Source organism: Cydia splendana, chromosome 19 (assembly GCF_910591565.1).
Source record: "Cydia splendana chromosome 19, ilCydSple1.2, whole genome shotgun sequence".
Lineage (NCBI taxonomy): Eukaryota > Metazoa > Arthropoda > Insecta > Lepidoptera > Tortricidae > Cydia > Cydia splendana.
This window is the reverse complement of record NC_085978.1, coordinates 14208568-14226039: the sequence shown is the minus strand read 5'-3', so window position 1 is coordinate 14226039 and position 17472 is coordinate 14208568. Positions and strand designations below refer to the sequence as shown.

The window sequence follows — 17472 nt, the reverse complement described above, 5'->3', positions numbered from 1 at the left end:
ACTACCTTGCGAATGTCATAGGTCCATCTTGTCAAAAACTCACCTAGCGGGAAGGTGACATGGTCGCACATGCCGAACAGCTGTCCGAAGCAGACCACCTTGTCGCCGGGCCGGATGCCGTGCTGCTGCATCAGCTCGATGGCGTAGCGGACCGTGTCCTCGTTGTGGCTCGCCACCATGATGCCCAGCTGGGACGCCTTGCCCTCGCGGCCCTGGGGAATATAAGATGATTTATCATTGATATACAGTCACCACACGGGATTGCTATGCCATTTAGGATTCTTGCTAAATTGGAAATTCTATAGCGTAAGTATTGAACAACCAATTTAGCTAGGGCCCTAAATAGCGCAACAATCGCGGAGCGCAATGGTACAAGACATTTATACGTAAGTTTAACCTATAGACTATCAAACTAGCCGAAGCCCAGATGACAAAGAACTGCAAACTATTATGTAACCTAAACTCAACACACAATAAATATTTCATTACATTTCATTTCAAACGTCAACCGAAAAGTAGGTAAAATGTGATTATGTTCATACATTATTTATTATTAAGTGTCGATTGGCATTTCTATTTAATAAAATAATACCACTGTATATATCTTGTTTGTAAATAAATTATTTTGAAAAAGAAGCTTATTTAAATTATTGGAAGCTTCTCATAATTTAACATTCCAAACAAAAAATACCAATCAACCCAAATTTTGATTCGACTATTTATATGTAGGTATCCTCCAATAGGAGAAAATAGGTAAACAGACTTTTGGATACAATCGCAATTTTTCTTTGAAAATAAATGAGAGATCTTAAGAATGTCAAGTTTTTGATAGTTGAACTCACCTTGACCCTGGAAAGGATCTCCTTGAGACACTTGTGGAAGGACACCGTGGTAGCCTCCACGCTCTCACAGGTGGGGTCCTCGTAACCCATCGCCGCAGCTCGCGCGCGCTCCTGTTCACATATTCAAACAACGTTATCAACTGTCATTTCGTAATTTTGTAGGCTACGGTGACTTCTCCTATCAGACGGGCCTAGTGCATGCTTGCCACCAAAATATTGGTATAAAAATGACGTCTAAAGATTAATCTTGTGTTCTGAATCGGAAACATATACTGTGCACATGTACATTGCCAAAGCAAATGCTACCATCTACCGTTCTCGTAGGTACGTTTCCTTGTGCATAGTAGGTTCTGCCATCTTGTGGGCTACATCGGAAGCATAAACGTCACATTTACGCCTTGCGCCAAAAATCTGCCGGCTTGCTGCCCCCTATTATATATATATTATATTAACTATAATAGTTCATGCTCGCTCCCTATAGAATATTTTTTCAATATGACTTGATACTTTGTTGCCATTAAAGTGCCGTAGAACAGATGTCGCTACGTGCCTTTTTAAATACCGTGTGATCAAAATAAATAATTGATGCCACAAAATCACCGAGGGCCGAAATAATCGTCGATCGCTCAATTTTTAAATGCATTAAATTAGGAGCAATATTCTGAAAGGTCACAAGATCAAATATTGCTTTACGCGGTGAATTTGTCTGTTTATCGTCGAATTAAAAATTGTGATTTCGCTTGACGTACTAGTATCTTTGCTTAATACATTTAGGTTTTTTCCTAAATGGTTCTGGTACCTGCTCGATGTAAGCGCCGCGGACGAGCTTAGCGCCCCAGTAGAAGTTCTGCCGCTCGGCCTGCTCCAGGTCGGTGAGGATCTCGTTGTAGGTGTTCTTCAAGTAGGTCTGGTACGTGTTGAACACGAGAAACTTGTCCTGCAACACGATTACGAGGTAAATAATAAATACATGTTATAGGACATTTGTACAGTCGACGTCAAAGATATGATTACATTTTTCGCCTTATTACAAAGGAGTAAGGTGCAAAACTGTAAACATATCTTTGACGTTGACTGTACACAAATTGACTAAGCCCCACAATAAGTTCAATAAAGCTTCTCTCTTGGCTTTACCGTCTAGGCCAGTCAGGTCGTCAAAAGATTGTCCACTGGACGCTTGCCACTAGGACCGTGCACTTACTACTACGTATTGAAAACTAAACTGTACTGTACAATTTGACATATTTTTTATTAATAGCTGTTATGATATATTATGACTTATATTTTGCTACTGTAATGCGACGGATGACTATATGATATTATGTAAATAATGTATCTATAGTATAATATACTGGTAGGCTAAAAAAAACAATCATTGGCATGCCTTTAGATTATTGGCGAAATGTGCTGAACTCGCAAATTGCATGTTAACACCTTATTTCTGTACCTACCACATTTCTGGCAAATAAATTTATATTTCTAAACAAGATAATATACCTTGTTGTACCGACGCATCATCTCGAGACAGATGCGACTGATGGCCGGCTGGAAGTAGGTCTGTTCAGCGTCGATCATGATTCGCACGTCGGCGTCGTTCGCGGTCTGGATGATGTGGTTGAGCCGCCGGAGCATGTTTCGGAACATCTCCTCCTCCTGAAATAAGTAGCAAGGGGAATTTTAACCAAAGGTTGTTTACAAGTTGCTTCTAAATGTAGCAGGATAATTAAATAAGTTTATAAAGAAATCCGCTAATAGGCCCTAGAGGTATGTCTGCTTTCGAAAAATTCACCTACTCACAGTACCTACTCACGGACTATGTCACAAATATATATTCTTATTCAGAATCATAATATTCATAATCAGTGTCATTGACAACAAATTCAAATCTATTTATAATGACTCTACTTGAACGTTGTCAATCTTATCCTTATCGAGCTATTTTAGGGTAGGTATATACTCTAGATCAAAAGTGTTAAGCTAGTTTAAGTTACACAGAATCTGTGACATAAATTATGTATTACCGGTCCCCAGTCGCGTTTTTAAGCGCTTCACAATGTTGTTAGTTGTTGTTATTCCATAACTTTGTCATAGATACTAATTATAGAGTAGGATAACAAGAAATATGAGTTAAAGAAAACCTTGGGCAGTAAGTTATTCCGGCCGTCAATCCTGCGTTTGAGGACTCGGAAATGGAGATACATATTGAGGATACTTCACTCGCGAGCAAAAAAATCGACTCAAATTGCAGGTCTGAATTTCCCGCTCCATATATTTTTACCTATTCATGCGATGTTTGATAATTTGGTATCAAATGACAGCTGAATGTAACTCAACGGAAAATTTCAGCCGATTCTGTTCTCATTACCAAGAAAGATGATGGTATGTACTGAGTGGGATAAGAATGATAGAGAAACACACCTTAGGCAGGATCTGTGAGATGAGCCGTCTCATCTGGCCGGTCTTAGGATCTGGTACACGGAACGAGTCCGACAGTCCCATATCCTTGTCGAGGATTCCCGACCAGGGGAACAAATGCACGATGCTGTAAAAGAAATAGAAGTCATATAAAAAAAGGGATTAGGAGGTATAGAACAGGATATAAATAAAACGCGAGCACGAGCTGATACAGAGGAATGAATGATTATTGGATATTGTAAAACTACTTTTGGTATTACTTTTAGCTAAGAACACTTGCTGCACTGCAAGTAAGGTTTGCCGTTAGGTTTGAATTAAGGTGTTCATTATGACGAGGACTTACACAGATATGCTACGGGTGAAGAATTCGATAAGTAACTAATTTGCAGTTTGCCTTGATAAACAGAAAAGAAAATCTAAAAATAACCGATGGCTACATATTTTATGTCAAATTCAGACATTCAACCATCGTTGTTTATTCCGTTGTACCAACTAGTACGTTTACAAACTTAGGCAAAATACTACTTAGTCCTCAAAAGTGGATTACTGGAGAAATAACGCATATATACCTAAACAGGAATCAGTTTCCAACTTAACCCAAAATTAAATAAGGGATGATGTTCAATTTCAAACATAACCCAAAATGAAATAGGGCATGATGTATAAAAAGAACTAGCGCCATCTAGTTGTACCTAGCAGAAAACGATAGTTTAGCGACAACGCTTACGAGTTACGACAATAGGTGGCGCCACTGACCGGTCCCACGGGAATATGTGCAGCACGCTGGAATAACACACATTTATATACTCTCAAGCCAGACCGATAGGTGTCGCTTCAAATTTCTTTAGTTACCTACTGTTAATAACGTCCTATAAAAAACCGGGCAAGTGCGAGTCGGACTCGCGCACGAAGGGTTCCGTACCATAATGAAAAAAAAACGGAAAAAATATGCAAAAAAAAACGGTCACCCATCCAAGTACTGACCACGCCCGACGTAGCTTAACTTTGGTCAAAAATCACGTTTGTTGTATGGGAGCCCCATTTAAATCTGTATTTTATTCTGTTTTTAGTATTTGTTGTTATAGCGGCAACAGAAATACATCATCTGTGAAAATTTCAACTGTCTATCACGGTTCGTGAGATACAGCCTGGTGACAGACAGACGGACGGACGGACGGACGGACGGACAGCGAAGTCTTAGTAATAGGGTCCCGTTTTACCTTTTGGGTACGGAACCCTAAAAAGTAGTAAAAATAAACCCAACTATTAGAATACTTTGTCGTCTTACAAACAATGAAGGTTGGTTCTTTTATTATCTTTTGCCGAGCGAATCAAATCCAAATCACATTCGCTAACATTTCGCTTTCAAACAAAATACCATCATTATTCTTTTGAACGATTACGAATTCACAATAGAACGAGAATACAGAGAAGCATTATCCGTGCCAATGTCACAAATAGTCAAATAACGAACAGCAGTTACTAAGTAGGTCGAACAATGTATGTAGGTGTCGTTAAAAATGACAAGCCAAGCGAAAATACACCTTAAGTCATTGTCACGGAAAGGTCACAAGGATGTCATCGTAAATTTTACTTCATACATATACGAGTAAGTAATCTTTACCCTTGATTACTATTGGAAATTTATGTGGAAATTACAAGAATCAAAGAACAGGAAAAGGTATCCTGCCGCAAGAAAAAATCTATAAGCGCCACTTGCACTATTCCACTAACCCGGGGTTAACCGGATAAACCTGGAGTTACCACGGTTACCAGTACAATTTGACACTGGGTTAACAGATTAACCGCTTAACCCCGGGTTAATGGGATGGTGCAAGAGGCGATAAGCCAGCTAACACACACACGAGAGATTGCTGAAAAATGGTAAGATAAAAGGTAAGGTAGGTTATTCTTCAAATCATATTTTAATGCAGTGAAAGTTTTAGAAATCTGATTTGTGCTACTGTTCGATTGATTGATCACAAGTTGTTGAACATTTCAACAGCTTACCGTAGGCAAAGAGAATAGATAGTATAGAGGGGTCCTGTCATAGTAAATTATGTAGTCACAGTAAATTTACTGCCATCTATCGACACACGACTACAGCTCAAAATGAAAACGTATAAAACTATCGAGAAAAAAAAATATATATGGATAAATGGTTTTATTATTTTTATATCATTTTGACCCATGTTCATTCAATGATACCTTCATTCAACGCCATCTAGCCGACCATAGGCCAAAGGTGTGTGCGCCATCTATCCGAGAATGACTTTTTCTTGAATTCCGAGGCACGTTTTTTTCTTAGACTTTATTCATCTTATACGGAGTTACATATGTCTTTGCCGTAGGTATTTGAAATTAGAATATTTTATAAAAATGCACCAAAATGTTAAAACAATTTTCAAGGTAAACTGTAACTAATAGAGTTAAGCTGGCTATATAATAACAAGATTTATCAGTTTTGGCAGCGTCACACAAACTGACATTTCTCATGTAGTCATGTATGTTGTCGTGTGATTGAGATGAGCTAGACATACGTGTAGACAGCTGAACTATTAACCTTTTGAACGCCAAACGCGCCGTTTGGCGCAAAATCCCGACAACCTAAATGTGGGGTGTTTTTCAGTAGATTTTCATCAAAAAACGATCGACGTCAAATGCCGTCTTTGGCGTCGTTGTCACGATTTTGCGTTGACGTCAATTGCCGTCTGTGGCGTTCAAAAGGTTAATGTTGTAGTTTTTGTTTGACTGTCCTTTCTAAAGTCCCCTTCAGGTGAGGAAGGGAGGGGGGGGGGGGGACATTCTGGCGATTATGGAAGACCCTCATGCAATTTTTGTTCAATTCTATGCAGAAGTGGAAAAAGATGTTCTATTATATTTTTAGGGTTGCGTATCTCAAAAGGAAAAAACCGAACCCTTATAGGATCACTCGTGCGTCTGTCTGTCCGTCCAATTCAAGAGTCACACCCTCTCGTTTGGCAAGAGTACAAGGACATATAGACTTCTACACTATACCGAACCATGTCTGTGGAAAGCACATAACCTACTATTAAAATATATAACTTGGCATTCTTTAGCAGTCCCACCAAATTTTATGTGATATTTTAAAAGACATACTCGTACCTTTTTGTAATGTAAAACCTATTTGAACCACGCAGAATCCACTGGACTCTGGTAATCTATCTAATACCTTTAAACGAGCAATTCTTGTTTATTTATTTATATACATATATATATATATATATATATACATATATATGTCGGAGAATGGTTGAAATGTGCCATCTATCGCCTTCAAGAGGCGTTTTATCATGCAAACCTTGACAGACAGAGCAAACTAGGGTGTTACGTAGGTACACCTGAGTGGCGTTCGACGCAGTTCTGCCAAGACGTCATAGAGTGCGCTGTTAAAACAATTGAAGTCCAGAACAATTGAAGTTAAGCTGTCAATCAATCTTGAGAAGTAGCACGATGAGAACGAACGGGAGAAGATGACGTCTGTGGCGGTTCCTGGGTCAAATCCACTGGTTTGCTTAAGATAAGAAACGTATCGCGCGCTGTGATTTGTAATGAGTCTTGTGCAGTAAAGATTGTGAGTTGAACATCGTATTTCATTGAAGGCCCTCGTCATATCCACGATTGAAGGTTCTGATGTGCTGCCGATTGTATGATACGCCCACGATTCCCGACATATATATATATATATATTTATATATATATATAAATATTTCGGAGATCTCGGAAACGGCTCTAACGATTTTGATGAAATTTGCTATATGGGGGTTTTTTCGGGGGCCATGAATCGATCTAGCTAGGTCTTATATCTGGGAAAACGCGCATTTTAGAGTTATTCTATGTTTTCCGAGCAAAGCCCGGTCTCCTAGATATTACCTATTATTAATGACAAGCGGTTGTTTGATCGGACGTGACCCCTTTGATGTTTTCACTCCCAGCCAAATCTTACAACGGGTGACTTCGTTGGCAGTCCGATCCAATTTGTCACCAAAAATGACAACGGACAAATCGATATTGCTCATATGTTTTAATTAGAACTAATGACATACACGTTAACACGTGTACATAATACTTCGATCAGATTCTGACCGTCGCTTTTCATCGCGAATATCGCCATTGGTGTTCAAATTAGCTACAAACGAGTAGCTTGAAAGAGAAACTCCATTGATTTCTATTTTTAGTACGAATTAAAAGGTATTTCGCATTAGAAAGATCTCCACAAAAGTAAGATTGAACATCTATTTATTGCACGCCTAGATAAAACAAACAATACAGATAAAAACCATTGATAAAATGTCCGTACATTTACACAAATGTCCCTACAAACAACAGGCGGTATTATCGCTAAATAGCCTGTGCCAGGCAATCTTTCGGTAGCGAAATCATCGCTGCTAGTCGATAAAGAGTAGTCGCAAAGTGATTTAGACCGAATCTCTGCGGATTACATCTACGGAGTTCTTTCTATTCTTTCTAACCAAATAAAATTGCAAATTATTCCTTTTTGTCCATGTCACTAACAAAGAAAAAGACGTCCATTGGAAGGCCGCCAGGGTGATTCAGTGTACTGCGAACAACTGAAATAGTTTCAGCGTTTTTGGCAGACGTGTGAACCGACAGTTATGCAACGATTATGGGACTGAGGTCGGGATATCCGACGCAAGGCTATTAATGGATGAGTTTTTTACAATATACTTTCATGTACAGTGTGTTTGACAAGAGCGTGACCAGTGTATAGTATATTTTAAGGATGTGGCACAGTAAAAAAGTACTCGGCTGAATAGAATGTTCTTTTGCCTATAATGCTTCGTAAAAAATAATAAAAAACTTTGGACAATTTTTCCCACCTAAAGTTCAATAAAAAAAAAGAATGCCGCTTACAATTCACGTTATGAGGCAGTGTTCTCCTGTACGTACCCAAAAGGTCCCAAAATGTCACGAAACCAAGGTGCATGACTGTATATAAATAAATCGAAGGCGTTTGTAATTAAGTGGGTGAAGCATTATATGGAGTATAAAAATGTTTATAATTTACCAGAACGCGGGAAAACATAAGAGACCTCCTTCACAGAGGATAAACGGGTCTTACAGATATTTTCAAAAAATCCACTTCTATCATTGCGTTCTGGGCCTTCTTGGCAAGTAAAACTTAAGAAAAAAGGTTTGTAGATATCTCTAGATACATTCAGAAGGCGTTTAAATGAAAATGGTTTAAAATATCGCAGTACGGTGAAGAAACTTCTCCCTTACTGAAAAATATATGGAAAAAAGGCTATCGTGGGCAGGGCCGGATTAAGCATGTCGGGGCCCCTAGGCAGTGCAAGGCTCGGGGCCCCCTTACAGTCAATTCTGCATACAGCATGTTCAGTTGTTCAGTACAGGGAAATTAGTTTGCGTTTTTAATTTCAATCTTCAGCCGAGACAATCCGAGTCTAGTCAGAACGATGTTAAAATCTTCTCTTCTTATAATTACCTTATCTTAAAATTTTCCATTAGAGGTAGATAGGAAAGTGACGCTCAAGCTCACAGCAGTGGAATACCAAAGCTGTGAGCTCGAGCGTCACTTTCCTATCTACCTCTAATGGAAAATTTTAAGCGAGGCTACGCTCAATTAGTGCCGCAAAGTTGATTTTCTCAATAGTTAATATTTTGCGAGGCTGAACAGCGATTGTCCAACCATAAGACAAAACGCCGAGCCACATGATTAGGATCAACCTAGTGATAAAGAATTTCCATATGTTAGAATTATTAGAGTTAGACCAAGATAAGTCTGCAACGATTTTGATAGCACACGCAGCGCAAGTGTTATTTTAAACGTCAAACTTCTATGAAATTATGACGTATAAATAACACTTTCACTGCGTATCCTATCAAAATCATTGCAGACTTTTCTTGGTCTAACTGTATTAATTCACCAGTCAAGCTAACATCTAGATAATGGGTCAACAATAAAACCTACCAAAAACGCGAGCGCAGCGAGCGCAATTTTTTTTAACAATATCGTAAATTGTGAAAGCCTGTTAAAAGGCCAGGCCGGGTACCGATCTTCACCTGGGCCTAAAAGTCCGAAGTGCCCCAGTGAGGCGAGCTTTCATGCGAACTCAAAGCCGTTCAGGCTTCGGGATAAGTAGTTGAGCACAGACACGAACCAAATTCCATTGTATTAAAAAGCGAGACCGCAGGCCGAGCTAGGCGCAGCGAGGCCAAAGGCTAAGCTGAAGTAGAGGAGATGAGGAACACAAACCAATGGTAAATTGAGGTAAAAAGTGAGGCTGAAGTCAGCTCAAAGGTCGAGCTCAGCAATCTCTGCATTGCTCGACAAGCCCGAAGCGTCTTTTAGCGAAGTGAGCTTTCATGCGAGGCAAAGGCCAAGCTACTGAAATCAATTTTGATATTTCTTAAAAAGCGACGCCGAAGGCCGAGCTTTAAGGAAGCGGCGCTCTAACATGAACCAATCATCGTAAAAAGCCCTCCGGCCGTTTTGGCAACCAAGTTTCGCAACTAGTTGTTGAAAAAGAATAAATAATCTTGTTACGCAACTAGTTGCCCAAGAAGAAAATATATTCCTGAACCAAAACTAGCGTAGATGACAGTGGACGAAAAGGAAATAATTGTCTTTGTTTACAACTATAGTTACCAAATAAGACTCTCATTTCAATGGCAAATCTAAGGACATTTGTCCTACGTTTAGCTGACCTTAGCTGAAAGAGTCTAACGTACGAAACTTTCTTTTCAAAAAACATTTCCTTTACAACTTAACTAGACGGAGCCCCGCTCGCGGGGCTCCTATTTCTGGGCGGTTTGCCCTTCGGGCATCTGAAGCTACCTAACGAACCTAACCTACCTACCTACCTAGGCTTTTTCCCCCAAAGTGTACTATTTTCACGGACGTCACACTAAACTAATTCAATAGGTAGGTAGGTTAGGTTCGTTAGGTAGCTTCAGATGCCCGAAGGGCAAACCGCCCAGAAATAGGAGCCCCGCGTAGCGGGGCTCCGTCAACTCTCGATAAGTAGGAAATGTTCTCGGAAATATTGATTTAAAATATTTCTACGTTCTAAGTGTCAGAGACCTATTCTTCATTGGCAACTGGATGTAAAACAGGAATATATTTTCTTCTTGGGCAACTAGTTGCGTAACAAGATTATTAATTCTTTTTCAACAACTGGTTGCGAAACTTGGTTGCCAAAACGGCCGGAGGGGAAAAAAGGTCACTTTTGTGACGCATTTTTACATACATACATTTTGTATGGACCGTCACTGTCTAAACTGACACCCAAAATTCGTATGAAAAACGGGGGACACTTTTTTTCTTTGTTTTAATCAATAGTCCTCGTGATTCTGAGTCGAAATAACTCAGAAGTTGTTGGTTGTTCGAAAAAAAGTAAATGTTAACATTTTTACAGAAAACCTTTACAACAGGGGCCCGTTTCTTACAAGCTTGTAACTTGTAATACAAACGGATGTCACTTTTTGACAGCTTTTGTTAGAAAGGGACTTCCACTTGTATTAAACTGCAAAACGTAATTCAAGACCAAAAAAAGTAAGACAATGTTGCCACTGCAATAATTTGTTTGTAAAATAGTAAATTTATTTATTAGTAATTTTACTCCTACGATTTAAAAAAGTACTTTTAGTTACTTATTTTTACATAAATACAAGACGCGCTAGTAAAAATTGGCAACATTTTCTTTAACTTTTTTTGGTCTTGAATTACGTTTTGCAGTATACAAGTTACAAGCTTTTGAGAAACGGGCTCCAGGTACGCATATACGCCCCGTAAACTGTAACGTATTGCTTCAATTTTATTACAGTTTCATTTAATTAAAGAATGGATCGAAAAAAAAAACAATAACAAAGCATACTCATTATTATTAAGAATAAAAAAATTACGCGTGAATTTTGACCCTATGTAACATATATTTTTTTAGGTACGCTCTGACGCGCCGGGGCCCCCTAGCCGAGGCGGGGCCCCTAGGCAGTTGCCTACTTTGACTTAGGGTTAATCCGGCCCTGATCGTGGGTGAGAGCAAACAAAAACCGAGATTGCAATAATATATTTTTTTTCGATAAACTTTATTTTTGGGCAGTTGCTTACTCGACTTAGGCTTGTTCTACGGCAGATAATAGAGTACTCGTGCGAACCGAGAATTACCCAGTAAACGAACATGTTTGGGGGTGCTTCTCGAAGCAGGGTTTCGGCCATTTGCACTTGTGTACCGGTACACTAGACGCCCATAAAATGGTCATAATTGATGAAAAGGCATTGTTGCCTTCCTCTGTCAAAAGCTTCCAAAGTATAAGGCTTCTTGGATCCCGCAAGAGAATAATGACCCTAAATGCCGAAGTCAGCTCTGTACTGCATGTAAAACTGAAAATGGCGACGATGTTTTGGATTCGACCTCACAATCACCCGAAGCCAATTCAGTTCAAAATGTTTGGGCATGGATGAAACTGAAATTACGAGGAAATAATACTCTTAGCGTTATTGACCTAACTCGAGAACTGAAATCTGTGCGAACGTCTTTACCTTGCAGTTTTGCTGAAAATTTCGTCGAAATTATGCCTCAAATTTGCCAAGGTATTATTGATAATTCAGGAGGTTGAACGCCTTAATAAAAATAAAGCATGAATATGTAATAACAATACTCTAATATTATAGTATTTGACATGATAACTCTTTACTTTTTGTCCAAGTTTTACCGGTCACGCTTTATCGTACATAGTGTATATATCCCTACGCGTTTGAAAGAGGTTAATTTAGAATACAAGTATAAAATCTCAATCTTTGTTTCCATCTTCCAACTTACACACTACAATCAAAAAGTACAAAAGTAAGGTAAAGAATAAGATATCTTTTTATATTTTACGGGGCTTTACCGTTCGAGGTTTTTTGAGTCAAATTCCTGTATAGAGATCCAGAGAGCTAAAAAGCCAGAGGGCTCCATCTTCACTTCCTTGATGCTCATTTGTCTGCATAGATACTCATGTGTAACATGGCGTAATACCATATGTTTCATAAGGCTCTTCAAGCTTGGAACTGTGATCTCCAAGGTAGCGCTGCAGGTCCTCAATGGGGGTCTATATTAATTCGCATAACGTAATACTCCTAATTCAAATTGGCATAATATAGATTATGCATAACTTTTAAATCGCATAACATTATTTCGCATAACTGCTGAGTACGCATAATGCTAATGCGCATAACGTATATTGTCATAACGATGACTTAGGATAAATGTAATAAGCATAACGTTACTTTGCATAATTATTAAATGGTATAAATATAAAAGGAAGAAAACAGATTGTTACGTCACCAAATAGCGGTATTTGGAAGAAATTGCAGCCAATTTAATTTTAAATTTAGTTTGGATGTTTTTTTCCATCCTACCGATTTATAGGTATAGGTTTTATTTACCTGTTAGAGGTACTGACAAATGTAATTTTGATTGTATATATTATTTTATTTATTCAATAGATCTGAGGAGTTAATCAGGGTGTGAATATAGGTATCTATTATCGGGCTGTTATAAAAAAAAATCTAACATCGAAGGCTAAGGCCTTCTGAACCTAACCTAACCGTCCTAACCGAGTTGGTTAATTAAGTTGGTTTTGCCCTGATCCATCTAATACGCTCGCTTTATAAAATTATGCTAATTCATTTTATGACAGTTAAAGTTATAGTTAATAATATTATGCATATTTAACTTATGCGGAGTCATTATTATGCGTAATAAGTGTTATGCTTTTTTATTATTATGCCTGTTCAATGTTATGAACAATAATTTTATGCCAAATCTGTTATGCGAATTCATATTATGACAATTAATGTTAGGCGTATTAAGGGGCACCCCCTCAATGGCCTATGGTAAATAGGTAAACTCATACTGTAAGATACACCTACCCCTCTTTGTCCGAGGTCATCTGTTTCATGAACTCCTGGACCTCTGGCTTGGAGCTGTGGTCCCCGAAGTACCGCTGCAGGTCTTCGATGGTCTTGTGGTGGGTGAGCACGTTACCCATGCCGCCGACGATCTGCTGCATGTAGTTGCGGGCGCGCATGATCACTTCGGACAGTTGCAACTGGAACATTAGACGGAAGATTTGACATTCGTAATTATGAAAGACACAAACATCAGAGACGCAGGCTAGCATGCACTGGGCCCAAGACAGAGCGGCTTGAAGAGCACTGGTGAAAAGTGTCCACATTCGTCACGTCCCTCAGCCACGAGGATACGACAAGGAAGAAGAATTATGAAAGATGCGTTCGGTCAAGGAATTTGATTTCTGTGCAACTGCGGATAGTGACAAAATATGAGATCTAGAGAGAAAATGTGGCGGATTTTATATTGATTGTCACTATGGCAATGAAGTGGCCCAGAATTCAAATTCCTAGACTGTGCCTAATCTGACTACAACCTCCGCTCCACACGCGATATAATAGCTCATGTATATAGAAGTCGTGAAAACTTTCAACTCCATATCCTTATGCTTAACTTTATGTCCTTAGAGTTTGATAGGTCTTCATCAGCAGTCCTTCTTTATGGAACTTTTCAATAGCAAATAATACTTGAAGAGTTCTCTTGTATTTTTCCTAGTATTCCATAATCATATCCTGACTCATCAGACAATCTAACCGACTGTGAAGTAAATACTTCAAAGATTTTTTCCAAAATCAGCGAATCTGTTTTCTTCCTTCCATTGAAATCTTGAAGTCTGTTAAAAAGATTTCGACTTCCGGACGGTTCTAACGAATAAAGAACCATTTTCATGTTGGCACAACTCACCAGCAACTGAGGTCTTCCCAGCGCGGTCAACTTGACCGCCATGAGGCCGGTGCTTTTCGTGGTGTCTGAAAATACCAAAAACATTAGTATGACAAACGACAAAATATACACTCTCTTAAATCTTATTATCAACTATTAAAACTACTCGTAATAAGGAGAAATGTACAATATATGTTTATGATGGTCAGTATTCTCCCTATTATTACCAGACATCGGAAATTTTATAGCATTTTTGGTGCAGCGGAGTGGTGTTAACAGAATTGGTATAGGTAATTCCTACTGAAATTGTAAATTAAGGTTAATATTAACGTAATTATCGCTAATTAATCATTAGAGTTCAAATTGTTTCTACCAATTCCGTTAACACCACTTCGCTGCATCGAAAATGCTATAAAATTGACGATGTCTGATTATTACTATATTTGTGACAATGGAAATTACACTGAATTGCTTTATAAGGTTAGGTATCGACTTAACTATCTACTTATTTTAATATTTGTAATGAGAAGTACGTTTGTAATATTGACAATACCTACAATACCTACATATGTAAGTAGTGATACAAATAAAAACAATTGAATAATCTACCATTTAATACTTTGCGCATGAATACCATGGAATAGTTATTTGTACAACAAGAGATCAAAGTTTGATATTTCTTCGAGTGCTTATTTTGAGTCCCGTGCAAGCGAAAGATTCTATAATAATCTCTAATTTAGAATCTTGAGCGTAGTAAGGGATTCAAAAGCGGACGAGATGTAAATAACTTTGATCTCGTGTAGTACACAAAATTTTCACCCTAAGCAGTGAGAACATACCTAGAGGGACAGAGATAATAGAACCCAAGTATATCGAACTTGTATTAGACCCCGCATGTTGAAATGACATTTGACTATAAAGGTCACTTGAATGTCATTTTGTCTCACTCAGTGAGACAAAATGACTCAGTGAGCAAAATCGCATTTTGCTCACTGTTTTTAAGAAGCAAAGTACCCTTGTTCGAGCTGCTGAGGTGAAAAATATATTATTTACGAGAAATGAACCCACGACCGAGAGGTCGTGTCGAACGACCCAGGTGTCCGGACTTAGCCCATACTCCCACCTCCACGCTATTCATCTTAAAACTACAGATGCAGTCTTGCAATAATATCTGACAAAGAAAAACTCTACAAATATGACACATTTCAATAGCCCCGATGAGATGGTATCAGAAATAGTAGTTGCGCGCTTTGCCATGCAAGATATTATTGCAGTGGACTGTAAGTTGCAAGAACAAGTAAATAAATTACGGTACAGTTTACGTCAAATCCCACAGCTTCGATAGGTTCATCGTTGAAACGTTCTTCGTAATCTAGATGAGAACAGTAAATTTTATATCTGTTATTCATAAACTGCCTAAAAGCCTCAAGCTATTATTTGCTTCGAGCAACACGGAAGGGAGTCGGCATTCGCACTATTTCCCCTCTGCCGAGGTACAATAATGACAAGATCAACTGTGCATGCACACGACTCATCCGTGCACAATAAAGAGATCGAGGTGTGCAACATGTATCTTTGACGTGTGTCATTTTCTATGTATTGATGTCATCATTACAGATTGGATTTTGTATGTAGTGAGTGAGAAGTGCGACTGTGTGCACGTTTCCCCCCGCAAGAAATGACAGAACGATTTGTACGGTAAGATATCGCTAGGGCTCCTCCCTTCCGACCTGTCGGAAGCCGGTGTTGCTCGAAGATTATTGGTATGACCCTTATCTGATACTTTGACATTTGTATTTGGTAGAAGGGAAACAAATTAATTAATAGAAGCCTGATGCGGTGATACTATAAAAGAGTTTGTGATAAACCTGGCAAAGCTACTGAAAAATAGTCTTTAGTTTCTACCGCAATTTTCATGGTAACATTCTAACCATATCCTATGGAATCTCACTGACCACACTGCTTTACGTGGTACAGCTAACCCTATCCTTATCCCACCCATGGCAAATCAAAGCAGTGTGAAAGAGACTCACCGGCCACAGCTTCGATACTCTTGAGGAACGCCTCCATGTTCCTCTCGCACGCCGCCTCGTTGAGGTAGAAGTACGTGCGCGCACTGTGCACTTTGTACCGGCGGTCAGCAAACCACTACTCCAAATGTTGGCCCTCCTTATCCCACCCATGGCAAATCAAAGCAGTGTGAAAGAGACTCACCGGCCACAGCTTCGATACTCTTGAGGAACGCCTCCATGTTCCTCTCGCACGCCGCCTCGTTGAGGTAGAAGTACGTGCGCGCACTGTGCACTTTGTACCGGCGGTTAGCAAACCACTACTCTAAGTGTTTGCCCTCCTTTTCCCACCCATGACTAGTCGAAGGGGAGTGAAAGAGACTCACCGGCCACAGCTTCGATACTCTTGAGGAACGCCTCCATGTTCCTCTCGCACGCCGCCTTTTGAGGTAGAAGTAAGTGTTTGCTCTCCTTGTCCCACCCATGACTAGTCGAAGAGGTGTGAAAGAGACTCACCGGCCACAGCTTCGATACTCTTGAGGAACGCCTCCATGTTCCTCTCGCACGCCGCCTCGTTGAGGTAGAAGTACGTCCTCGCACTGTGCACCTTGTAACGGCAGTTAGCAAATCACTACTCTAAGTGTTGGCCCTCCTTGTCCAACCCATGACTAGTCGAAGGAGTGTGAAAGAGACTCACCGGCCACAGCTTCGATACTCTTGAGGAACGCCTCCATGTTCCTCTCGCACGCCGCCTCGTTGAGGTAGAAGTACGTGCGCGCACTGTGCACTTTGTACCGGCGGTCGGCGAAGCGCTGCTCCACATGGTACTGCTTCAGCTGTCCCTCTTCCTCTTTATCTCCGCTTTGGGAGATTGAAGCGCTGGAAAGAGAAAGAATGTCAGTTGAAGAATAAACAAATGAGACTAATAGAGAAAGGCGGCATATTTGAAAAATGTGGGCGCGAAGGGATATCGTCTCATAGAAAATTTAAATTTCGCGCCTTTTTCTACTGACAAGATTTGGTTGACCATCTATACCTATCTACCTATAGTCTGTCATGTCATTTCCGTCAGTAGAAAAAAGAGGCAAATATCAAAAATGTAGGCGCGAAGAATAATCATCCCATAGACAATTTGAATTTCGCGCCTTTTTCTACTGGCAAACTTGCTTGACCGGCTATATACGCTGCATGTAGGAATCACTAGATAATCGCTGGCAAAAAAACTCAACTCACGTGTCTCAACTCGTCTAGAAGTTCCCTACGTTAATTAGTAATAAATAATTGCAATAAGAACCATTTAATTATAGTTCGAATTTACACTACTTTTTATTAGTTCGAATTTACAATCTTCTAACTGAGTTACATTAACTAACTTTTTATACTTTATTTTATTAGTTACCGGGTTCTTTGAAGATGTCGTCTATT

At 39.4% G+C, this 17472-nt stretch overlaps 1 protein-coding gene across 3 annotated transcripts in view; it reads right to left on the bottom strand.

Annotated features, from left to right (window-relative positions):
- LOC134800067 (proline dehydrogenase 1, mitochondrial) overlaps positions 1-17472 on the bottom strand; it is a 52889-nt gene that overhangs the window by 6198 nt on the left and 29219 nt on the right. Inside the window, exons 4-11 of one of the 3 annotated variants that reach the window (XM_063772531.1) lie at positions 16745-16926; positions 14060-14124; positions 13177-13355; positions 3261-3384; positions 2340-2495; positions 1642-1779; positions 843-953; positions 44-212 (exon numbers count right to left, since the gene is read on the bottom strand). In XM_063772531.1, the coding sequence (XP_063628601.1) occupies positions 44-212; positions 843-953; positions 1642-1779; positions 2340-2495; positions 3261-3384; positions 13177-13355; positions 14060-14124; positions 16745-16926 (1124 nt within the window). Of the gene's footprint in view, positions 1-43; positions 213-842; positions 954-1641; positions 1780-2339; positions 2496-3260; positions 3385-13176; positions 13356-14059; positions 14125-16071; positions 16203-16563; positions 16654-16744; positions 16927-17472 lie in introns of those variants that run through there. The other 2 variants (XM_063772530.1, XM_063772529.1) reach the window with 2 other exon arrangements.